Source organism: Oncorhynchus clarkii, chromosome 18 (genome assembly GCF_045791955.1).
Source record: "Oncorhynchus clarkii lewisi isolate Uvic-CL-2024 chromosome 18, UVic_Ocla_1.0, whole genome shotgun sequence".
Classification (NCBI taxonomy): Eukaryota; Metazoa; Chordata; class Actinopteri; order Salmoniformes; family Salmonidae; genus Oncorhynchus; species Oncorhynchus clarkii.
In genome coordinates, this window is record NC_092164.1 from 30,437,284 (window position 1) to 30,464,150 (window position 26,867).

Genomic DNA, 26,867 nt, shown 5'->3' on the forward strand with positions numbered 1-26,867 from the left:
ACCTGATTGATTTGAGTAAACATCTTAATTGACAAAGTGTGTGTGCGTGCGTGCATAAAAATATGCCTCTTGGGTCCAATCTCCGGATTTGTCTGTGCTGCACAGTGGGAAACACAGTCTACTGGAGCAGAGAGTTGATGGAGGGGAGAACTAGTCTGTGTGTGAGTGAGCGAGCGAGGTGATAGATAGGTGAGGTGGTTTTGGCAGGGATGTGTGTGGTGGGGAAGTAGCTCCGTTGGGGGAGGGGGGGGGGGTTGAATCAGCAGGACAGATGGTCTCTCGTCTAATTGAGAAAGTGCTGGGCTCTGCATGGGGGCCCAGGAATGTGCATAGTTAAACTCCACTCCTCATTCGTTCTCATGAAGTGCTGATGCAAGGAATGGGAGAGGAGAGAAACTGAGATAGGGACCGTATAATAGATTACACTATTACTTCTGCTGCCCTTTGCTATCCACGGCTCTTGGAGGGTTGTCAGACATCCCATGTGCCCTAGAGGCACAGATTCACTCATGACTCATGGGTGCACACAATGAAGAATGGCGTGTAGAATGCGGGGAGAAAGCATCGGTATCGGTGAAGTAAAGAAAACTACACCAAGCATGAAACAACAAGGATATACAGGTAACTGCCAAAATAAAGGAAACACCAACATAAAGTGTCTTAATAGGCCGTTGGGCCACGACGAGCCGCCAGAACAGCTTCAATGCGCCCTGGCATAGATTCGACAAGTGTCTAGAACTCTATTGGAGGGATGCAACACCATTCTTCCACAGGTTTTGTTGACGGCAGTGGAAAACGCTGTCTAGGGCGCCCCTTCAGAATCTCCCATAAGTGTTCAATTGGGTTGAGATCTGGTGGCTGAGACACACACACACACACACACACACCCTTTAAACCCCCTATGCTCCTTTGAGACCCGCATTTTTAAACATAACCCTTAGCATGATGGGGATGTTTTAATTGAAATTGTTTAATTAACTCGGGAACCACACCTGTGTGGAAGCACCTTCATTCAATGTACTTTAAATCCCTAATTTACTCAAGAATTTCCTTTATTTTGGCAGTTACCTGTATGGTTACCTGTAATAGATAATGTTAGATGAATCCTGTTGAAACTACATACCTCCATCATTTGAATGTGTACAAAATTAACTAAAGTCTGATTAAAATATGGTGTCTGTCCTATTACGTACTATTATATTGTGCCAAAATCAAAACCATAACACCTTAGCTATAAATAAAAAAAATACGCATGGCAGCCACTGGGGTGTGGCTGACATCTGGTGGTTTATACAAAAACTACATTCAAGATAACTATTTCTGACCAAGCTGTGATGAGGTGAGGGTGACGGAAAGGAGGCTCTGGTCAAAAGTAGTGCACTATAGGGAATAGGGCATAGCCGCGGGAAGATGTTTAGGGTCTGCTAATACAGGACTAGTAAAGGCCCAGTGCACTATAGGGAATAGGGCATAGCCGCGGGAAGATGTTTAGGGTCTGCTAATACAGGACTAGTAAAGGCCCAGTGCACTATAGGGAATAGGGCATAGCCGCGGGAAGATGTTTAGTGTCTGATAATACAGGACTAGTAAAGGCCCAGTGCACTGCTTTTGTGAGACATTTACTTAAATAACTTTTTTCTCTGTTCAGATTCTTCAGGGGATGCTGCAGTACCCTCAGCACCCCTACTTCCCACGCCACACCATTAGTCATTGTGCTGTGCTTTGGGTTTTTAATTACTCTCTTGATTGGATTAGGGAGTTATACTACGCTAACAACTCCCCCACCTAATAGGGTATTATCGACAACAAGTATATTATCATTTATCTGTGGCCTTGACTTCTCACTTCAAAGTAGCCTTTTCCCGATGGATTATCTCTCGATGAATGCCTTTCACCTGTCCCATTGCATTCTTCTGGTAGGCTACTATCTACATTTGAGAGGTTCCTGTTTGAATGTTTTGTCACGTTTGTTTAGAGATGGATTGGACCGAGGTGCAGTGTGGTAGGCGTACATCTTTCTTTTATTTAAATGACACCGAAAAAACAACAAAATATAAAATGACCGTAACGCTACATGTAGTGCAGAAAGCAACTACACACAGACAAGATCCCACAACTAAAGGTGGAAAAAAAGGCTGCCTAAGTATGATCCCCAATCGAGACAACGATAGACAGCTGCCTCCAATTGGGAACCATACCCGGCCAACAAAGAAATAGAAAAACTAGAATGCCCACCCAAATCACACCCTGACCTAACCAAATATAGAAATAAAAAGGCTCTCTAAGGTCAGGGCGTGACATGTTTCCTATCTTCTTCACTAAGGATGCCTATAATAAGTGAAGTTGAGTCTTTCGCTTTGCTGTTGTGGCTGTTGGATTCCTGTTCTATAGTCACAGCATAGCATGGAGCGATGGGAAGTGAACTGTAGTGTTTTGGGGTTCAGCTCCCAGTCCCAGATTGCATACCCTGGCAGTGTACCCTTGAACAGAGTACTTACCCTAATTCATATATTTTACACCCAGCTGTGTAACTGTAATACGGGCTAGATGATTAGACCTCTGTGTACATCTCTCTCTCTCTCTGAGTATGTGTTGTATTTTGATTACACAAAATCTGTCTTTATCCTCCTCTCTCTACCCCTCCTCCTTGACTTCCTCTGTTAACTGGAGCCCCATCTGTCAAATATTAATAGATAGAGATAAATGTTGGTGAATGTCATTGTTATGACTTTAATTCCAAAACCATTTTCCTCTCCACATTGTCAGGCTAAAGGGTGACATATTTAATATTTCATAAGCTCCTAAGTATCAGATATGACTCTCAAACCAACTTGATTAATCTGCCATATTTCTATAATCTCCTCCCCTGCATTGATACGCAGGACCATCACTCACTCTCTTAGATTAAATGGGAAAAGATCCAAATTGCCAGCTTGGAGAGCTCCCTTGGATAAAAATAAAACCCAATAAAATAGTAATGCCTATCCTTCAATAAAATAAAATGTCAACTATTCTTCAACACACACACACACACACACACAAGCAAAAGGACAGAGGCAAAAGAGCTGTCCAACTTGATGAAAAATTATGTCAGAGGAAACTTTGCCATGTAACCAGGGACAACTGAAACTGTGGATCTTACAGTAATAAACCCAGCTTAAACAAAGACGTCATGATGGACAACTTAATACTGGAAAATAATTAAATAAACGAGTCATAATACAATTGATATCCATGGACATATGGTTTATATGCTGCTATGTGGATTATAGTTCATAACCCTTTCTTATGTCTGCTGGATGGGAGCTGGATTCTTATAAATTATTTCTGAGAGAGACTGAATATATTTTGATCTGAATTACAAGTAGTTTTGTCACCTAATTATCCTAAGGTAATAACCAATATCTATTTAACTGATGCTTCATTTAATTTGTGTTGACTTTAAGGAGATGGACTAAAGGACAATCTGAGGAAGTTAAAAGGAACAGGGGCATTTAAGAGTTCTTAACCAACAACAGTGGAATTGAAAACTTAATTGGAAGTAACTGAAATACGTGGAGAGGTAAGACTAAGCAGAATCAATTCGGTTTTAACAGTAATTTGGCAAGAATATTTATGACTGTAAGATTACCAGGTGCTGCAATAACTTAAATGAGGGTTTTATACAATAATTCTACAATGTTTCTAGATCAATGTTTCTGACAGAATGTCATTGTTTTTTTCCAACAGGTTTCCATTGTCTTATCATATTATCTTGGATGGAAAACCCATAGGGAAATTTCTATATAATGTCAACCATTATCACAGAGGAACATTCCCACTGCGCACAGACATCAGTTCAACGTCTATGTCATTGTATTTAGGTTAAAAGTTGGGTGAAAAAAATACTAAATGCCTTTCACGACTTTTTGCAAATCCAATCAGTTTTCCACATTGATTCAATGTCATCACATAGTTTTGGGGGGTTGAAATGACATCGAAACAACATTGATTCAACCAGTTTTTGCCCGGTGGGTTTGTGTTCATGTTTACTGTGAACTGTGAATAGTATGAATGTCTTCTGTGAACTCTCAGCATTCCACAGGCATATCAACGTCCCCTTTTTTACAATAGAGTTTGTGTTTTTGTATGCTTACCACTCATACATTTTCATTGTTTTCACTCCATAAACTGTCTGCCCTCTCTCACAGTTGTCTCTTTCCAAACCCCACAAAATTGTTCAAACATAATAACTCAACACCTGTAACAATCTCTAGATGGAGCCCTCTCCCTCTATGAACTTGACAATGCAGCATGGAGATGAGGAGGAGGAGCAACATCCCCTCCTTCCATCAAAAGTGGTCCCTCCCCCTCCTGCTTTTGGCATTCAGTGCGGAAGAAACTACTCATGTCAAAAAGGGGGAGATCACTCAGTGTGGCTCGATGGAACCCAGTCATCACCCACCCTCTCATATTACAACGGCTGCCAATATGTGTCACCCTCACCCCGCTCCTCGCCCCGAAGGGGAGACAATGAGGAAAAGGTTAGGGGGAAGGAGGTCCACAAGGAAAAGAGAGGCAAGAAGCCAGCAGGGAATGAACAGAATGCAGGGCACAAAGATCGGATTTGGGGGAGTAAAACCAAAAAGGCAAGTCCACAGAGGCGCCAGCAGGACATGACATCCACTCAGTCACCCTACAAAGGACTCCGCATGTCTCAAATGGACTTAAGGGAGACAGAAAGTGGGCCACCCAGTGAAGGAGGTCGAAGGCTAGAGGTCCCATCAATGAAGATGCAGGACCGCCAGAGTCTACCTGAGATCATCATTACAACCAAAGATGACTACCAGCCACATTCCCCCAACCAAACACCCAGTTCTGACAAGAATCACCCGAAATCTGAGGCCAAGGGCGCCTATGGTGGAGGTGAGGAGACCAGTGATGCGCATCACAAGGATGGTGTCCATAACTGCCCTCACAAGAAGACCCAGAGCATCGGTCGTAGGCTGGTCCGCCGAAGGGCGCTGTTTGAGAGGAGGCAGAGGCTGAATGACTGTGCACTCGCTGTGGGGATGTTTGGAGTGGTGGTCATGATCACCGAGATAGAGCTCTCCTGGAGCGTCTACAGTAAGGTCAGCACTGGGGACTAGACCTGGGTTCAAATGCTTGATATATTTTCAAATATATACTTTGAGTGTTTGCCTGAGTCTGCCTGGAGTGCCAAATTTGCAGTTTTGGGACTTTTTTTATAGCTTTATTAAGCCATGCAAGTTCAACCAGGCACAGATCAAGTATTTGAAATGCTTTTTAAATTATTTGAAACCCAGATCTGCTGGGGACACCTGGGTGATTATTGAGTTCAAACTTACAGAACATTATTTGAAGGCCTTCAGTATTTGTTGCTGACTTAAGGTTACTGTGGCCAGGAATCAATCAGAGGCACATTGTGGAGCGCTGTGGACAATGTGCCTTTTAAAGGAAATGTTCCTGTGTTCGCAGAGATCGTAAAAATCAGAAATTACCTTTAAATGTCAAGCGCGCTATAATGTGCCTTGAATTGAATCCCAACTTGTTAAAATAAGGCATACAGTGCCTTGCGAAAGTATTCGGCCCCCTTGAACTTTGCGACCTTTTGCCACATTTCAGGCTTCAAACATAAAGATATAAAGCTGTATTTTTTTGTGAAGAATCAACAACAAGTGGGACACAATCATGAAGTAGAACGACATTTATTGGATATTTCAAACTTTTTTAACAAATCAAAAACAGAAAAATTGGGCGTGCAAAATTATTCAGCCCCCTTAAGTTAATACTTTGTAGCGCCACCTTTTGCTGCGATTACAGCTGTAAGTCGCTTGGGGTATGTCTCTATCAGTTTTGCACATCGAGAGACTGACATTTTTTCCCATTCCTCCTTGCAAAACAGCTCGAGCTCAGTGAGGTTGGATGGAGAGCATTTGTGAACAGCAGTTTTCAGTTCTTTCCACAGATTCTCGATTGGATTCAGGTCTGGACTTTGACTTGGCCATTCTATTTTTGAACCATTCCATTGTAGATTTTGCTTTATGTTTTGGATCATTGTCTTGTTGGAAGACAAATCTCCGTCCTAGTCTCAGGTCTTTTGCAGACTTCCAGAATGGTCCTGTATTTGGCTCCATCCATCTTCCCATCAATTTTAACCATCTTCCCTGTCCCTGCTGAAGAAAAGCAGGCCCAAACCATGATGCTGCCACCACCATGTTTGACAGTGGGGATGGTGTGTTCAGGGTGATGAGCTGTGTTGCTTTTACGCCAAACATAACGTTTTGCATTGTTGCCAAAAAGTTCAATTTTGGTTTCATCTGACCAGAGCACCTTCTTCCACATGTTTGGTGTGTCTCCCAGGTGGCTTGTGGCAAACTTTAAACAACACTTTTTATGGATATCTTTAAGAAATGGCTTTCTTCTTGCCACTCTTCCATAAAGGCCAGATTTGTGCAATATACGACTGATTGTTGTCCTATGGATAGAGTCTCCCACCTCAGCTGTAGATCTCTGCAGTTCATCCAGAGTGATCATGGGCCTCTTGGCTGCATCTCTGATCAGTCTTCTCCTTGTATGAGCTGAAAGTTTAGAGGGACGGCCAGGTCTTGGTAGATTTGCAATGGTCTGATACTCCTTCCATTTCAATATTATCGCTTGCACAGTGCTCCTTGGGATGTTTAAAGCTTGGGAAATCTTTTTGTATCCAAATCCGGCTTTAAACTTCTTCACAACAGTATCTCGGACCTGCCTGGTGTGTTCCTTGTTCTTCATGATGCTCTCTGCGCTTTTAACGGACCTCTGAGACTATCACAGTGCAGGTGCATTTATACGGAGACTTGATTACACACAGGTGGATTGTATTTATCATCATTAGTCATTTAGGTCAACATTGGATCATTCAGAGATCCTCACTGAACTTCTGGAGAGAGTTTGCTACACTGAAAGTAAAGGGGCTGAATAATTTTGCACGCCCAATTTTTCAGTTTTTGATTTGTTAAAAAAGTTAGAAATATCCAATAAATGTCGTTCCACTTCATGATTGTGTCCCACTTGTTGTTGATTCTTCACAAAAAAATACAGTTTTAAATCTTTATGTTTGAAGCCTGAAATGTGGCAAAAGGTCGCAAAGTTCAAGGGGGCCGAATACTTTCGCAAGGCACTGTATATGCCACAATGAAGCTTACTGTATGTTAAGATAAGTGTGTCCACGACATGTTTCCCCTACAGAGCTCTATATACTCTATGGCTATGAAGTCTGTTATCAGCCTGTCCTCTCTCATCCTGCTGGGTCTGGTCATTGCCTATCACATCTGTGAGGTGCAGGTAATTTCACCTCTCTGACTACTTACTACACTGCCCATACTCTCACTATCTTAAACTAGCTTATGTGATCCCTCAGCTTAGATACTTTGAAGTCATTCTACTCTGCAATATTTTTTGTTATATACCAGACTATAGTAGAGGTTCTATTGCTAATGGGGAAAGTAGATGGTGACAGAGGGCAACCTTGTCTGGTACTACTCATTATATAATTTATTACACTTTGACTACACTCTCAGTGAACTGTACTTCCTCTATGCTCTAACTCTGACATGGCTGTGTACTCATACTCCCATCACTGTTAGCTCTACATCCATGATAACGGATCAGAGGACTGGCAAATTGCCATGACAACGGAGCGGGTGAGCCTGATCGCCCTTGAGCTGTTTGTTGTGGCGGTGCACCCGTTCCCAGTGGGTCTCCCATTGTCATGGCAAGCCATGTCCCCCACGCTGTCAGAGACGGAGCTGGAGATCGTGCTGGCTCTACCCATGTTCCTGCGACTCTACCTCCTGGGTCGTGCATTGATGCTGCACAGCCGACTCTACACAGACACCGCCTCGCGCAGCATTGGCGCCCTCAACAAGGTCAGGGGTCAACATTTGTCACCATGCAAGTTATGCAACCTCTCCCCCAAATGTTAGTTACTTACTTTTTTATTTATTTATTTAATTTCACCTTTATTTAACCGGGTAGGCTAGTTGAGAACAAGTTCTCATTTGCAACTGCGACCTGAACAAGGTAAAGCGTAGCAATTCGACACATACAACAACAGAGTTACACATGGAATAAACAAAACATACAGTCAATAATACAGTAGAACAAAAGAAAACAAAAAGTCTATATACAGTGAGTGCAAATGAGGTAAGTTAAGGAAATAAATAGGCCATGGTGGCGAAGTAATTACAATATAGCAATTAAACACTGGAATGGTAGATCGGCAGAATATGGATGTGCAGGTAGAGATACTGGGGTGCAAAGGAGCAAAATAAATAAATAAATACCAGTATGGGGATGAGGTAGGTAGATGGGCTGTTTACAGATAGGCTAAGTACAGGTGCAGTGATCTGTAAACTGCTCTGACAGCTGGTGCTTAAAGCTAGTGAGGGAGATGTGAGTCTCCAGCTTCAGAGATTTTTGCAATTCGTTCCAGTCATGGGCAGCAGAGATCTGGAAGAAAAGACGACCAAAGGAGGAATTGGCTTTGGGGGTGACCAGTGAGATATACCTGCTGGAGCGCGTGCTACGAGTGGGTGCTGCTATGGTGACCAGTGAGCTGAGATAAGGTTTGGCTTTACCTAGCAGAGACTTGTAGATAACCTGTAGCCAGTGGGTTTGGCGACGAGTATGAAGCGAGGGCCAACCAACGAGAGCGTACAGGTCACAATGGTGGGTAGTGTATGGGGCTTTGGTAACAAAACGGATGGCACTGTGATAGACTGCATCCAGTTTGTTGAGTAGAGTGTTGGAGGCTATTTTATAGATGACATCACCGAAGTCAAGGATCGGTAGGATGGTCAGTTTTACGAGGGTATGTTTGGCAGCATGAGTGAACGAGTCTAGATTTCATTTTGGATTGGAGATGCTTAATGTGAGTCTGGAAGGAGAGTTTACAGTCTAACCAGACACCCAGGTATTTGTAGTTGTCCACGTATTCTAAGTCAGAGCCGTCCAGAGTAGTGATGCTGGACGGGCGAGCAGGTGCGGGCATCGATCGATTGAAAAGCATGCATTTAGTTTTACTTGCGTTTGAGAGCAGTTGGAGGCCAAGGAAGGAGAGTTGTATGGCATTGAAGCTCGTCTGGTGGTTAGTTAACACAGTGTCCAAGGAGGGGCCAGAAGTATACAGAATGGTGTTGTCTGCGTAGAGGTGGATCAGAGAATCACCAGCAGCAAGAGCAACATCATTGATGTATACAGAAAAGAGAGTCGGCCCGAGGATTGAACCCTGTGGCACCCCCATAGAGACAGCCAGAGGTCCGGACAACAGGCCCTCCGATTTGACACACTGAAGTCTATCAGAGAAGTAGTTGGTAAACCAGGCGAGGCAATCATTTGAGAAACCAAGGCTGTCGAGTCTGCCAATAAGAATGTTGTGATTGGCAGAGTCGAAAGCCTTGGCCAGGTCGATGAATACGGCTGCACAGTAATGTCTCTTATCGATGGCGGTTATGATGTCGTTTAGAACCTTGAGCGTGGCTGAGGTGCACCCATGACCAGCTCTGAAACCAGATTGCATAGCGGAGAAGGTATGGTGGGATTCGAAATGGTCAGTAATCTGTTTGTTAACTTGGCTTTCGAAGACCTTAGAAAGACAGGGTAGGATAGATATAGGTCTGTAGCAGTTTGGGTCTAGAGTGTCACCCCCTTTGAAGAGGGGGATGACCTCTGCAGCTTTCCAATCTTTGGGAATCTCAGACGATACGAAAGAGAGGTTGAACAGGCTAGTAATAGGGGTTGCAACCATTTTGGCAGATAATTTTAGAAAGAGAGGGTCCAGATTGTCTAGCCCGGCTGATTTGTAGGGGTACAGATTTTGCAGCTCTTTCAGAACATCGGCTATCTGGATTTGGGTAAAGGAGAAATGGTGGGGACTTGAATGGACCTCTACATACTCAGGTTGTACAATAGCCAGAATGATTTTGACTTGAAGTTCAGTAGTTAGTTGAAACGATGCTAAAGCAGCCCATTGAATTCCACAACACTTCCAGCAGATACTCACACCAACGCTAGGTGTTGCATTTTCATGGAATCCAATGTGCTGCTTTAGCATTCGCTAGCCGAGCATGCTGACGAAAAAATAGTAGTTATTTCTTGAGTTGGGCTCTGGGATGTAACAACCGTTGAGCATCTGAGCTTATGGTTGACTGTGGAGGAAAGGGGTTGAGTGTGTAAGTAAGTGTGTGTGTGTGTGTGTGTGTGTGTGTGTGTGTGTGTGTGTGTGTGTGTGTGTACTTGCGTGCGTGCGTGCATCCCACATCTGTTGCAAGGGGATAAGGATGTTTGGGGAAATATAGGAGGAATCACAATAATTGTTTGCTAAAATAATAATTGCTTGACAAAAATGTAATGTGATGCAAGGACAATCCTGGTTACAGGTAACAATCCTTTGCACAAACTGCCGATATTATTACGCATATTAATTGTAAATGATGGAAATTAAGATACGCAAGATATTTTAATATATATTTAAAAAAAATAAGCTATATATAAAGCAAATTGAGGTGAGAGCATTGGAAATACTTTTAACGTTTGTTCTGTGGGTGGCACTGTGTGTTCTTTTCAAAGGATGGGTCCTGGCCTTTCAGGGGACCTAGGGATCCAGGGGGACGGGGGTGGACTGCCGGTCACTGGGATGACAACCCAACTTGGGAGGGGCTTTGGCGGGTGGAGTAGTGGAGAACAATTGGAGGGTTACTTATTAGCAATGCAAATATCATGGTACAGCTATATGGACACTCTATCACTATTGTACTTTTTAATGGTAAATTTACAAACATATGATGAATGGATTTGAAACTTGTATCTCATTATGGTAAATGGTGAAATAAATATAGCCAGTTATAATTGTAATGGTTTAGCAGATAAGAAAAGAAAAACAATATTTACCTGGCTCAAAGAGAAGGAATATAATATCTATTGTTTACAGGAAACTCATTCAACAATTTTAGATGAAGGTGAGTGCAAAATATACTTCTCTCGTGGGCAAAGAAACTCAAAAGGAGGGATGACATTAATTAACAGTAATTTTGATCCGAATGTGCAAATTGTCCAGATCTGCAAGGTAGATGGATGATTTAAAAGATGTTATTGGACCATAAACAGATATGGCTCATTAACCTTCAAATTGGAACTAGCCGATATATGGAGGCTTAAATATCCTGACCTAGTGAGATATACCGGGAGGAGGCTCAATCAAGCTAGTCGTCTTGACTTCTTTCTTATGCCATTCTCGTTGCCACCAAAAGTGAAGAAAGTGTTGATAGGGGATAGAATGCGGTCGGACCATCAGATAATTGGCATATACACTTACTTATCAAGGCACAAGGCGAGACCCAAATACAGACACAGGAGGCAGATGGTTGGCGTCTTACAATGTTTATTAATCCAAAGGGATAGGCAAGAGAATGGTCATGGACAGGCAAAAAGGTCAAAACCAAATCAGAGTCCAGGAGGTACAGAGTGGCAGACAGACTCGTGGTCAAGGCAGGCAAAAATTTCAGGCAGGCGGGTACATAGTCCAGAAACAGGCAAGGGTCAAAACCAGGAGGACCAGAAAAAGGAGAATGCAGGAGAACGGGAAAACCGCTGATTGACTTGGAAACATACAAGATGAACTGACACAGGGATAATACACTTGCACAGAGAGACAGGAAACACAGGGATAATACACTTGCACAGAGAGACAGGAAACACCGGGATAATACACTTGCACAGAGAGACAGGAAACACAGGGATAACTACACTGGTGAAAACAAGCGTCACCTAGAAGGGGTGGAGACAATAACAAGGATAGGTGAAACTGATCCGGGTGTGACAACACTACTGTTCAAAAGTTTGGCGTTACTTAGAAATGCCCTTGTTTTTGAAAGAAAACCAATTTTTTTGTTTATTAAAATAACATAAAATTAATCAGAAATACAGTGGACATTGTTAATGTTGTAAGTGACTATTGTAGCTGGAAACGGCAGATTTTTTATGGAATATCTACATAGGCCCATTATCAGCAACCATCACTCCTGTGTTTCAATGGCACGTTGTGTTAGCGAATCCAAGTTTATAATTTTAAAAGGCTAATTGATCATTAGAAAACCCTTTTGCAATTATGTTAGCACAGCTGAAAACTGTTGTTCTAATTATTAAAGAAGCAATAAAACTGGCCTTCTTTAGACTAGTTGAGTACAGCATTTGTGGGTTTGATTACAGGCTCAAAATGGCCAGAAACAAATAGCTTTCTTCTGAAACTCGTCAGTATATTCTTGTTCTGAGAAATGAAGGCTATTCCATGCAAGAAATTGCCAAAAAAACTAAGATCTCGTACAACGCTGTGTACTACTCCCTTCACAGAACAGCACAAACTGGCACTAACCAGAATAGAAAGAGTGGGAGGCCCCGGTGCACAACTGAGCAAGAGGACAAGTACATTAGAGTGTCTAGTTTGAGAAACAGACGCTCACAAGTCCTCAACTGGCAGCTTCATTAAATAGTACCCGCAAAACACCAGTTGCCAAGAAAAAGCCATATCTCACTGGCCAATAAAAATAAAAGATTAAGATGGGCAAAAGAACACAGACACTGGACAGAGGAACACTGCCTAGAAGGCCAGCATCCCGGAGTCGCCTCTTCACTGTTGATTTTGAGACTGGTGTTTTGCGGGTACCATTTAATGAAGCTGCCAGTTGAGGACTTGTGAGGAATTTGTACGTAGAGCTCCGAGACAGGATTGTGTTGAGGCACAGATCTGGGGAGGGTACCAAAACATTTCTGCAGCATTGAAGGTCTTAAATGGAAGAAGTTTGGACCAACCAAGACTCTTTCTAGAGCTGGCCGCTCGGTTAAACTGAGCAATCGGGGAAGAAGGGCCAGGGAGGTGACCAAGAACCCGATGGTAACTCATACAGAGCTCCAGAGTTCCTCTGTGGAAATGGGAGAACCTTCCAGAAGGACAACCATCTTTGCAGCACTCCACCAATCATGCATTCATGGTAGAGTGGCCAGACAGAAGCCACTCCTCAGTAAAAGGCAAATGACTGCCAGCTTGGAGTTTGCCTAAATGACTCTCACACCATGAGAAACAAGAATCTCCGGTCTGATGAAACCAAGATTGAACACTTTGGCCTGAATACCAAGCGGCACGTCTGGAGGAAACCTGGTACAATCCCTACGGTGAAGCATGGTGGTGGCAGCATCATGCTGTGGGGATGTTTTTCAGCGGTGAACACTAGTCAGGATCGATGGAAAGATGAACGAAGCAAAGTACAGAGAGATCTTTGATGAAAACCTGCTCCAGAGCACTCAGAACCTCAGACTGGGGTGAAGGTTCACCTTCCAACAGGACAATGACCCTAAGCACACAGCCAAGACAAGACAACGCAGAACTGGCTTGGGGACAAGTCTCTGAATGTCCTTGAGTGGCCAAGCCACTGTATGCTGGAAACATGTAGTTTATATTAACTAAAGCAAAACCAATCTTTGTTAAACATAAATACCAAACTTGTTTTTGCATGGATTCTGCGACGTGGTTAGCGTTTAACAGCTAGGATCGCTATTTCTTGTTCCAGAATCCCGATTAACTGACGGGTTAAAATCTGCTTGAAAGAGACACTAACCTAGCTAAGCTGCTAACATTAGCCATCAAGCTAACGAAGTAGTCCCAGATGACACTCTTGGCATTCTCTCAACCAGCTTCATGAAGTATTCAACTGGAATGCATTTCAATTAACAGGTGTACTTTTTTAAAAGTTAATTTATGGAATTTATTTCCTTAATGCATTTGAGCCAATCAGTTGTGTTGTGACAAGGTAGGGGGTTATACAGAATATCCCTATTTGGTAAAAGACAAAGTCCATATTATGGCAAGAACAGCTCAAATAAGCAACGAGAAACATCAGTCCATCATTACTTTAAGGCATGAAGGTCAGTCAATGTGTATAATTTCAAGGACTTTGAACGTTTCTTCTCAAGTGCAGTTGCAAAAACCATCAAGCGCTATGATTAAACTGACTCTCATGAGGACCGCCACAAGAAAGGAAGACCCAGAGTTACATCTGCTGGAGAGGATAAGTTCATTAGAGTTAACTGAGCCTCAGATTGCAGTCCAAACAAATGCGTCACAGAGTTCAAGTAACAGACACATCTCAACATCAACTGTTCAGAGGAGACTGTGAATCAGGCCTTCATGGTCGAATTGCTGCAAAGAAACCACTACTAAAAGGACAGCAATAAGAAGAAGACACTTGCTGGAAATCTGTCCTTTGGTCTAATGAGCCCAGATTTGAGATTTTTGGTTCCAACTGCCATGTCTTTGTGAGACGCAGAGTAGGGGAACGGATGATCTCTGCATATGTGGTTCCCACCATGAAACATGGAGGAGGAGGTGTGAAGGTGTCGGGCTGCTTTGCTAGTGACACTGTCTGTGATTTATTTAGAATTCAAGGCACACTTAACCAGCATGGCTACCCAATCATTCTGCTGCTATACGCCATCCCATCTGGTTTGTGCTTAGTGAGACTATCATTTGTTTTTCAACAGGACAATGACCCAACACACCTCCAGGCTGTGTAAGGGCTTTGACCAAGAACGAGAGTGATGGAGTGCTGCATCACATGACCTGGCCTCCACAATCACCCAACCTCAACCCAGTTGAGATGGTTTGGGGTGAGTTGGATCGCAGAGTGAAGGAAAAGTGCTCAGCATATGTGGGAACTCCTTCAAGACTGTTTGAAAAGCATTCCAGTTGAAGCTGGTTGAGAGAATGCCAAGAGTGTGCGAAGATGTCAAAAATATATCATATATTTTGATTTGTTTAACACTTTTTTGGTTACTACATAATTCCATATGTGCTATTTTATAGTTTTGATGTCATCACTGTTATTCTACAATGTAGAAAATAGTAAAAATAAAGAAAAACCCTTGCATAAGTTGTATTTTTAAGTGAGTATTTTTTTATGGAATATATACATATATATATATATATATATTTTATAAATATATTATTTTCAATATATTTTTGGGGGTATTTTTTATTTTTCTATTCTTCTTTTCCCCTAACCCTACCACTGTGGATATTAATATTATTATTATTTGGACTTGTATCCAGATCCACTTCAACAGCCGTTTTGTGGTCAAAACCCTGATGACCATCTACCCTGGCACTGTGTTGATGATCTTCAGCGTCTCTCTGTGGCTAGTTGCTGCCTGGGGCCTACATGTCTGTGAGAGGTGAGTGACTAAGAAGGGAAAGGGAGTAGAGAGAGGAAGGAGGGAAATAGGTATCAGACTTTTGCCAGGATTCATTAAAAGCAGTGTTATTTTCATCAACTAAAATAGTACTCTACAATATTCGTCAAACACCTATTTTTCAGTGGCAATTGATGACTGAATAAATAGACCTAGAAAAAAGAAAAACTAAACAAAAATTATTTTTAATTTCAGTTGACTAAAATGAGACGAGACAAAATTATCTCTGTGACCAAAATCTGACTACTAAATGGACTGGGCAAGAGATTTTGTAGAGATTGAGAGCTTTTCGGTGATATGCTCAAATAACAGGACAGATGCGCAGTGCAGTTCTGTTCAGCAGTGGGATGGACTCAACCGGCAAACACAGGCTACTGAAGGGAGGCAATCACTGTGGACAGACAGGCAGCCAGGCTCTGCTCTGGCTCGGCCTCCGATTATAGCCTGCCTACACATTGCGCAGGCGACTCTCTTGCTTCACCACTAGCCTTCTAATTAGCAAGCCTTGGCCTGGTTAAGAAACACAAGCTGCTTTACGAAATCAAAAGCAATAGCTGCATTGAGTTTAATTGTAAAATAACAGTCAAGCTATGTTTTCCTTTCTCTTTAGTAGACTATGGAAAAGTAGTCTCTCTCTCTCAACCCTCCCACATTTCCCACTGCATTTCATACACAGATTCTGTTGCCAAGTCTCCATCTTTTACTCAGAAAAAAAACAGTTTGATTCTACTGCTGAAAAGACATGACTCATAATACTGGCGCTACGATTTTTTCTTTCTTTTGTGCATTAGCACAATAGAGAGACATACTCTATGTCGGCTCTATTCATGGAATTTCTGTCTGCAATGTTCAAGAACGTTTTTCAACTGAACCTGGCTCTGGGAACATTATCAGTAGCATATATGCAAACATTTTGGTGGAACAGAAAGAAAGGAAAAGGGATAGCAAACTATTTATTGACAAAATGTATCTTACCACTACACTATTTCTGAATTAGTAAATAACTTTATTTTGAGTTAAAGCTGCGATATGTAACCTTTTGGGCGACCCGACGAAATGCACATAGAAATGTTGAGTTATAGATCTGTCATTCTCATTGAAATCAAGTCTATGTTCTATGTGCGCTATTTCTATGCTTCCCGTTCTTCAGTGTTGTTTTTGTATACCAGCGTGAAACAGCTGAAAATACAATATTTTTGGTTATGGAAAATATTAGTGATGCACCGATATGACATATTTGGCCGATACCAATTTCCAATATTTTCCTGGCAAAAAAACTATACCGATAACCGATATTTAAAATTGTTGCGGTCTTTTAAGCATTCTAGTACATTTAAATAGTTAACACACACAGACATGGATGCAGCGTTCTAAGGCACTGCATCTTAGTGCAAGAGGCGTCACTACAGTCCCTGGTCGAATCCAGGCTCTATCACAACCTGCAGTGAGAGTCCCATAGGGCGGCGCACAATTGGCCCAGCGTCGTCCGGGTTTGGCCGGGGTAGGCCGTCTTTGTAAATAATAATTTGTTCTTATCCTGACTTGCCTAGTTAAGTAAAGGTTACACACACACACACACACACACACACACACACACACACACCACTGACCCCAAACATTTTTTGTTGGCATTTACGTATGTCCCCATTACCAGTAAAACATAATCAAAACCTATTTTTCACTTACTTGCTGTGCTGTTTCATTGTTCATTTCTACAGTCGTTTCATTCTCAAACAGGATTTCTATGGCAGGCCATTTTGGTCTTTGCTTGTCAAAAACGATACACGTCAAATAACACTAATTGACGTGTCAAATAAACTTGTTGACCAATCAGGACCTGAATATGACTACACGTCACAAAATAATTTAACCCATTCATACATTTTTTACGTAGTTACTACACATTGATTACACTATCACTCGTATTTCATATGTCACAACAATTCATCGACACGTATGCTATGATGCTGATAAAGCTGTCTTGCCACCTTCAGTGCTGGTCATAAAAAAAAAATAACTAGCTCATGGATGCAAACAATGTTCTTCCCCAAAAACACAGCAAAACGACAATCTGTTTCAGTAGCTATAGTTAGCTAGCTAACTGTATGCCTAGCTAGCTAGCTAGGTGTCATCATCTAAAATAATCCTAATTTATAAGCCAGTTCTTATTTGATTAATGGTGGTCGGACCCATCTATGTGAAGCTAGCCACAATATGGATTAGCCACAAAAGTGGACATTGAGGTTAGCCTTCAAAATAAAAGTATGGCATAATTCTACTATTTGTATTCATTTGCATCACTGTCAATGTCATACTTTTATTTTGAAGGCAAAAACCTCAAATTCCACTGTTGTGCGTAATTCTTATTGTGGCTAGCTTCACAACACATAACCCGATCCAGTCGAGCCTCACTAGCCAGATAAAGCTAGCAGGCTGCTTTTAACGTTAGCTTTGGGCAACAGGGTTAAGTAGCTGGCTAGCTATTTATTTTCATGAACTGAAGTTCAATTTCAATAGGCGGACAACAAGTGGCAGCCTAGCTAATACTTACTCACGAAGATTCCTAAATCATTGCTAAGAATAATGAAAATGACTGCAATTTCTACTGGTCATTGTTTTCAGGCTGGTTGTATTGGTGCTAGCTAGGTACCAAGCTAAAGCTAGCTACCCCAGAAGTTGCAGTCAAACAAATTATGCTTTATTACCAACGCGGTATTATAAACACATTGTTCGTTGCTGGTGTTTCCTTGTTTGCAGACTTTTTTGTACAGCTTTGACAGTGCTACTGTATCTTTTTTGACACGCAAAGACCCAAACGGCATTCCATAGTATGTATGTCGTGAAGCTAATAGCAGTGACGCTATTACTGTGCAACTCTGGTAGGGCAACATCTGAAAAATAGCGCACTTGGTAGTGTGTACCGGTGCTCGACCAGTCAGCGAAAGCCAACATCACCCAGGTGAGAGAACGGTTGATTGTCAAGGGCAATGTATTCCATTTTCTTGGCTTTCTTACTCTTTCAAATGACTGCTCGACTTGTTGACTGCTCGATCCACACAGCAGACATTGTGGGCTAGGTTAGGGATGCTGTGTTGCAAGTGTAGTGTATGTTCTATAGGTAAGGTTGGCATTTTTAGCTAATATCGGCCAATTTCGATATGTTCACCGATATATTGTGCATCCCTACAAAATATATTTCACAGTGGTTTAGATGGTACAATGATTTTCCACATAACGACGGCTTGTTTTGTCACATAAACAAAAATTAGGCAAACTATTAGAATTTTTGCAACCAGGAAATGGCGGAGCGATTTCTGTATATTGCACCTTTAATGTGGACTCAGTGACTCAGACTTGAGCACTTGGACCAGGACTCGTTCACTGGGAGTCAGACTTTATCCATAGGGACTCGTGACTCGACCATTGGTGACTCGGACTTGGGGACTCGACTACATCACTGGGCGAAACAGTCATTGGCTCCCGTTCAAAGTCATTAGCACCCATTCTACTTTTGGACATCCATGTGGAACGTTGATAACAATGGCAATGACGCGACCGAGTGATGGAGGTGAAACACATACTACTTTGAGGCATCTTCTAGTGATTTTCTCTCTCTTTCTCTCTCTGCTTGTGTGTGTCTGTTTGTTTTGTATGTAATGTGCTGTGCTGTAGGCTGAATTAGACATTTTCATGGCCAGATAATTCTTATATAGGTGAATATAATATTATTCTTATGTTTTTTCATATTTCTGCTGTTAGGGAGAAAAGTAGTATGTTTGTGCACATGGAATTCAGTGATTTATGTTTACTATAGGTTAATGACTAAAATTAAAGGGCATTTAGTTGAAAAATTGCCCACTGTTTTTGTCATTCTTTATTTTTTAAATTATTATTTTTACCCCTTTTTCGTGGTATCCAATTGTTAGTAGTTACTAACTTGCTACAACTTCCGTACGGGCTCGGGAGAGACGAAGGTCGAGAGTCCCCCGAAACACAACCCAACCAAGCCGCACTGCTTCTTAACACAGCGCAGCGCGCATCCAACCCGGAAGCCAGCCGCACCAATGTGTCGGAGGAATCACCGTACACCTAGCGACCTGGTCAGCGTGCACTGCGCCCGGCCCGCCACAGAAGACGCTAGTGCGCGATGAGACAAGGATATCCCTACCGGCCAAACCCTCCCTAACCCGGATGACGCTAGGCCAATTGTGCGTCGCCCCATGGACCTCCCGGTCGCGGCCAGCTGCGACAGAACCTGGGCTCGAACCCAGGGTCTCTGGTGGTCTTAGACCACTGCGCCACCCGGGAGGTTCCCTGTTTTTGTCATTTTGACAATAACTAGACTTAATCATTATTCAAATGACCAAAATTTGACCTAATGATATTTTAGTAAAAATTTGACTAAATCTAAAAAAAGTGCCAAAATTAACACTGATTCAAAGGTGCAGTGCACACTACACTACAGACAATGCACCTTTTAAAAGGTAATTTATACTTCAGCCGGCATACGCAACGTTTACTGTGAATGCAATCTCTGCAAACATCTGGGAAATTACCTTTAAAAGATGCATTGTCGGTAGTACAGTGCGCCATGCTGCAACGCACCTTTCAATGAATCCCGGCCTTGGTGACTATAATGACTTGGACCAATCTGTGCTGTGGCTGACATCAGATGGGCCCATCATAAGTTGTCAGTCATATAACAAATACAATCAAATATCATACTCCTAGACTGAAACTAGTTTATTTGTTAAATGTTAATGTTAATATGATGAGTGGACAAGACAGGGGAAAAGCTGAACCATCATCCCTCCCCTGTCCTATAGACACCACAACTATAAGGACCTGAGCAGTAACTACATGGAGGCCCTGTGGATGGTCTCGGTCACCTTCTTGTCCATTGGTTACGGGGATGTTGTTCCCCACACCTACTGTGGCCGCAGCATCTGTCTACTCACTGGCATCATGGTAAGCAGTTTCTGCAAAATAGGAAAAGCTCTCGCACAGCTGAGTCGACTTGTTGTAGGTGCGTGGGAATAATTCAATGACATCTTTAAAGAAAATGTAAGAAAAGGGGATGGGCAGGTACAATGCCTTCAGAAACTATTCATACCCATTGACTTATTCCACATTTGTTGTGTTACAGACTGAATTCAAAATGTATTAAATATTTTTTTAAATCTCACCCATCTCCACACAATACCCCATAATGAAAAAGTGAAAAGGGTTTTAGAAATGTTTAGGGCCTACATAAAGCTGTCCCAACAGCAGAGCTTTTCTTCAACACCATGCAGTGAATCCTTACCACCGCTACACCTTGCTATCAGCGGAGCCTTGTCTGGCAGCGAAACAGTTCAATCAGCCTCATTTACCTCATTTTTTAAAATCATAGCTGATATGCCTGACTTGCTTAAACAAATGTGGTTACTACTGACTCCTTGTGGATTTGTTTAAGTTGATAAGGAAAATACAATCATGAGGATCCACTTTTATATACAATATACCGACGCACAGACAGCGCATTGTGCAAACAAAACAACCCTTGCAATGGATTTGCATGGGTCTATTACTGAACTTTTTGTTGAAAACAAGTATTTGAATGGGAAACATGGTTACAGACCCAACAACATTATATACTATCTCCTCCTCGTCAAGAAAAGCACGAGCTAATTATAATACACAAAGTAAGCAAAACAATTAAATAATTCCAACATTGCCTAAAATGATGTAGGCAATAGGCCTATAACAATTGAGATGTACAAACTATGGCATAAGGGAACGACGAGCAGATAAGAGGTCATCCGTAATTTAGACTAAGACATTAATAAGCGAACTAACATGGGCGTAGTCAATATAAGAACATGGGCCGTTCTTACAGTATTCTCCCTGTACACCAAGTCAGAACCGTAGGATAAATAAAGGGGGCATGTACCGTAATTTCTGGACTATTAAGCGCACCTGAATAAAAGCCGCACCCACTGAATTTTTAAAAAATATGTATTTTGTACATAAATAAGCCGCACATGTCTATAAGCCGCAGGTGCCTACCGGTACATTGAAACAAATGAACTTTATACAGCCTTTAAACGAAACACGGCTTGTAACAAAAATAAATAGGCTTTAGCGAAACACGGCTTGTAACAAAAATTAAAAAAATAGCAGTAAACAGTAGCCTACCAAGAAAGTCATTGGTCACTATCTTCCTCCTCCTGTGCACTGAAACCACTGAAGTCATCTCCTTCGGTGTTGGAGTTGAATAGCCTCAGAATTGCTTCATCCGATGTTGGATCGTTGTCATTGTTGCTCTCGTCACTTTCATCCGGAGGCAAATTCCCCGCTGAGCTCATGCTGCCCTCTTCAACACGCAGCAGTCCAGCCTTTCGAAACCCGTTGATGATAGTGGATTTTTTGACAATGCTCCACGCTGTCAGGACCCACTGGCAGACTTGACCATAAGTTGCTCTTCGCGACCCGTTTTAGTGAAGGATTTCTCCCCACTTGTCATCCAAGCCTCCCACTGAACACAGCGCGCCACCTTAAATGCACGATTTACACTGATGTCGAGTGGCTGAAAATACTTTGTTGTTCCCCCAGGAATCACAGCTGGAATTGAGTTTGTCCTCTTGATGGCTTCTTTCACAGAATCTGTTATGTGTTATTGTTCTTGTGAAAGAATCCTCCCGGTCGCTTGCCGTAACACTCCGTATGCCATTCATGCATTAGGCCTTCCGTCATCCATCCTTTCTTGTTGACTTTCACAACAATTCCTCTCGGGAATTTTTCTTTTGGCATCGTCATGCGTTTAAAAATCAACATCGGTGGAAGCTTTTCTCCCGAAAAGCAGCTCAGAACACAGGTGAAGTGCGTTTTTTCATGCCCAGTTGTTTTCAGCGTGACGGATGATTCGCCTTTCCTGTTGACAGTCCGAGTGAGAGGCAGGTCAAACGTCAAAGGAACCTCATCCATATTTATGATGTCGTGCGGGCCGATGGAATGCTCCGCTATCTTTGCATCAGTGAATTTGCGGAAGTTTGAAACTTTTTCCTCGTAGTCGGGAGGGAGGAAGCTGCTGACACAGACTCGTCCGTACCCTGATGGACAGGCCTTTACGTCTCATAAATCTTAGACACCACGATGGTCCACCTCTAAAATCCTCAAACTTCATTGCGGTGGCGATTGTTTTGGCTTTCAGTCGGATCTGCACAGTTGAAACACCACGGCCGTCTGCTCTCTGTGTGTTGACCCAGTTTTCAAGCTCATTTTCTAGTTCAGGCCATCTGCTTTTCTTCCCTCTGAAAGCTTTTGTTGTCTTTTTGCACTGAGTCTGTTCCTCACGCTGCTGTTTCCAACGTCTTATCATCGAATCATTAAAGCCAAGCTCCCGTGCAGCACTCTATTTCCTTTTCCAACAGCCAGATCGATCGCCTTCAACTTGAAAGCTGCATCATATGCATTTCTCTGTGTCTTTGCCATGATGAGGGTGACAAAATGACTACCGTAATCAGAATGATGGGAAGTTTGAGCGCGCTCGATTTACGTCACATTATGTGACGGTGCTCAGTTTTTTGGCGGCATGAATCTTGTGAAAGCGGGAAAAATCCAGAAATTAGCCGCGTCATTGTATAAGCCGCAAGGTTCAAAGCGTGGGAAAAAAGTAGCGGCTTATAGTCCGGAAATTACGGTAAGCAGAAAAAGAAAGCTCTTACAATATTCGATGATGACATTTCTCTAAAATAGGCTATAGGCTACATGTTCACCACGAAGTCAGTTCTGAGGGGGAAAGGGACCAAATTATTAGGGTGAGGCACATGGACTACTAACAGCTTACTACACAACACACTTAGTATTACTTTCTTAGCTACAGTATACATACAGTGGGACAAAAAAGTATTTAGTCAGCCACCAATTGTGCAAGTTTTCCCACTTAAAAAGATGAGAGAGGCCTGTAATTTTAATCATAGGTACACTTCAACTATGACAGACAAAATGAGGGGGGAAAAATCCAGAAAATCACATTGTACGATTTTTAATGAATTTATTTGCAAATTATGGTGGAAAATAAGTATTTGGTCACCTACAAACAAGCAAGATTTCTGGCTCTCACAGACCTGTAACTATCTTCTTTAAGAGGCTCCACTGTCCTCCACTCGTTACCTGTATTAATGGCACCTGTTTGAACTTGTTATCAGTATAAAAGACACCTGTCCACAACCTCAAACAGTCACACTCCAAACTCCACTATGGCCAAGACCAAAGAGCTGTCAAAGGACACCAGAAACAAAATTGTAGACCTGCACCAGGCTGGGAAGACTGAATCTGCAATAGGTAAGCAGCTTGGTTTGAAGAAATCAACTGTGGGAGCATTTACTAGGAAATGGAAGACATACAAGACCACTGATAATCTACCTCGATCTGGGGCTCCACGCAAGATCTCACCCCGTGGGGTCAAAATGATCACAAGAACGGTGAGCAAAAATCCCAGAACCACACGGGGGGACCTAGTGAATGACCTGCAGAGAGCTGGGACCAAAGTAACAAAGCCTACCATCAGTAACACACTACGCCGCCAGGGACTCAAATCCTGCAGTGCCAGACGTGTCCCCCTGCTTAAGCCAGTACATGTCCAGGCCCGTCTTAAGTTTGCTAGAGAGCATTTGGATGATCCAGAAGAAGATTGGGAGAATGTCATATGGTCAGATGAAACCAAAATATAACTTTTTGGTAAAAACTCAACTCGTCGTGTTTGGAGGACAAAGAATGCTGAGTTGCATCCAAAGAACACCATACCTACTGTGAAACATGGGGGTGGAAACATCATGCTTTGGGGCTGTTTTTCTGCAAATGGACCAGGACGACTGATCCGTGTAAAGGAAAGAATGAATGGGGCCATGTTTCGTGAGATTTTGAGTGAAAATCTCCTTCCATCAGCAAAGGCATTGAAGATGAAATGTGGCTGGGTCTTTCAGCATGACAATGATCCCAAACACACCGCCCGGGCAACGAAGGAGTGGCTTCGTAAGAAGCATTTCAAGGTCCTGGAGTGGCCTAGCCAGTCTCCAGATCTCATCCCCATAGAAAATCTTTGGAGGGAGTTGAAAGTCTGTGTTGCCCAGCAACAGCCCCAAAACATCACTGCTCTAGAGGAGATCTGCATGGAGGAATGGGCCAAAATACCAGCAACAGTGTGTGAAAACCTTGTGAAGACTTACAGAAAATGTTTGACCTCTGTCATTGCCAACAAAGGGTATATAACAAAGTATTGAGATAAACTTTTATTATTGACCAAATACTTATTTTCCACCATAATTTGCAAATAAATTCATAAAAAATCCTACAATGTGATTTTTTTTTCTCATTTTGTCTGTCATAGTTGAAGTGTACCTATGATGAAAATTACAGGCCTCTCTCATCTTTTTAAGTGTAAGAACACAATTGGTGGCTGACTAAATACTTTTTTGCCCCACTGTATCTCTCTGGCATATTACATTGTTTATGCAGCAGCATACAATACATTTTTGGACTCACCATTGTTGTGGTGTGCTCACTTGCTCACTTGAGCGGTCCTTCTTGTGGGCAAATTTTGTCATCAAAATCTGTCATTCTCTGGATTTATGGTGCTTTCAAGACAACTGGGAACTCTGCAAAAAAACAAGGTTGAATCATGACGTCAGTGATCTTACTAGAAAGAGGCCCAAGTTCCAAAATTGGAATTCCGAGTTGGATGACCGTTGAAAATGTATTTTCCCAGTCAGAGCCAGTTTTTTCCCGATTCCCAGTTACCTTAAACCCACTAAGTCTGAGATTTCCTAGTTCCTAGTTTCCAGTTGTTTTGATCGCGGCAGAAGTCATGCTGGATTGACAGCATGGCCAATGGATTCAACCTTTTCTGGCCCATGGTGTTGCGTGTGAATGTTTATCCTTTTAAGCTTGGAAAAGAGACACTTTCAGACATGTGTTTTAAATCCTTAAACCCAGACTTGGACCACACACCCTCTCCACTGAATAACAGGCAGAGGAAGCAAAATAATGATTGTTGTGTAATGTTTATGTCCAATGGCAGTTGAGCACCGATACGTTTTATAATTTCTCTTCATATGACAAGGATTGAAAAATATTTGCCAGGAGATTGTCGACGTGATTCATGATGATTGACATGATCAGTCCAAAGCTATGGTAGACATAACGTGATTTTGCATAATTTTATCTGTGTCCAACAACCTTTAGCGTTCTTGGATGGACACTTCTATGGCAGCACCCAAGGGTGTTTGAACTGCCAAGCTCTCCCTGTAGATTCTGCAGTGACGTAGTGTCCCCATGAGTTACCAAACACTGAACCAATCACAGTGCAACTAAAGAAGATTACCAACGCCTATGGTCTGTATTTTCCGCTGGCTGCCCCTCCACCACAGAAAGCCCTGAGCTAGGCTGAAAAACATGCATTTTGGAACTGCCTTACTCAAGAAAGCAAGTAAGAAACCATGTTTGTATGCAACTTTATTCACTCAATAAATTTGTTTTTACATTGTTTGCAAACTGACATGTGACACAAATGAATGCCAATATAACATGCAAAACAGGCAACAAACCTATAGCTAAACAGGTGTACCCTGAATGACAGGTCTCACCTGGCCAAGTTGGTTGTTGATCATTGCTAGATGCCATTTTCAAGTATTTTTAGTCAAACCTGTAATTAGGCCACTCAGGAACATTCAATGTCGTACTGGTATGCAACTCCAGTGTATATTTGGCCATGTGTTTTAGGTTATTGTCCTGCTGAAAAGTGCATTTGTCTCCCAGTGTCTGTTGGAAAGCAGACTGAACCAGGTTTTCCTCTAGGATTTTGCCTTTACTTAGCTCTATTCCGTTTCCTTTTATCCTAAAAAAACTCCCTAGTCCTTGCCGATGACAACCATACCCATAACATGATACAGCCACCACCATGCTTGAAACATAACACTTTGGATTCAGGACATAAAGTTCATTTCTTTGCCACATATTTTGCTGTTTTACTTTAGTGCCTTATTGCAAACAGGATGCATGTTTTGGAATATTTTTTATTCTGTACAGGCTTCCTTCTTTTAATGCTGTCATTTAGGTTAGTGTTGTGGAGTAAGTACAATATTGTTGCTCCATCCTCTGTAACTGTTTTAAAGTCACCATTGGCCTCATGGTGAAATCCCTAAGCGGTTTCCTTCCTTTCCGGCAATTGAGTTAGGAAGTATTTTTGTAGTGACTGGGTGTATTGATACACCATCAAAAGTTTATTTAATAATTTCACTATGCTCAAAGGGATATTTAATGTCTGCTTTTGTCTTTTTTACCCATCTACTAATCTGCCCTTCTTTGCGAAGCACTGGAAAACCTCCCTTGTCTTTGTGGTTGAATCTGTGTTTGAAATTCACTGCTTGACTCAGTGACCTTACAGATATTTGTATGTGTGGGGTAGAGATGAGGTAGTCATTAAAACACTATGAGTACATTTTTACTCCTGAACTTATTTACGTTTGCCATAACAAAGTTGACTCAAGACATTAAAGCTTTTCATTTGTATTACTTTTTAAACATTTCTAAAAACATAATTCCAC

General features: G+C 42.1%; 1 protein-coding gene across 1 annotated transcript in view; it reads left to right on the plus strand.

Annotated features, from left to right (window-relative positions):
* The first annotated feature begins 4,256 nt into the window (after positions 1–4,256).
* Positions 4,257–26,867, plus strand: part of LOC139373328 (small conductance calcium-activated potassium channel protein 1-like) — a 40,500-nt gene continuing 17,889 nt past the window's right edge. The window contains exons 1-5 of the mRNA XM_071113725.1: positions 4,257–5,111; positions 7,231–7,326; positions 7,629–7,910; positions 15,143–15,264; positions 20,109–20,250. Of these exons, the coding sequence (XP_070969826.1) occupies positions 4,257–5,111; positions 7,231–7,326; positions 7,629–7,910; positions 15,143–15,264; positions 20,109–20,250 (1,497 nt within the window). The remainder of the gene's footprint in view (positions 5,112–7,230; positions 7,327–7,628; positions 7,911–15,142; positions 15,265–20,108; positions 20,251–26,867) is intronic.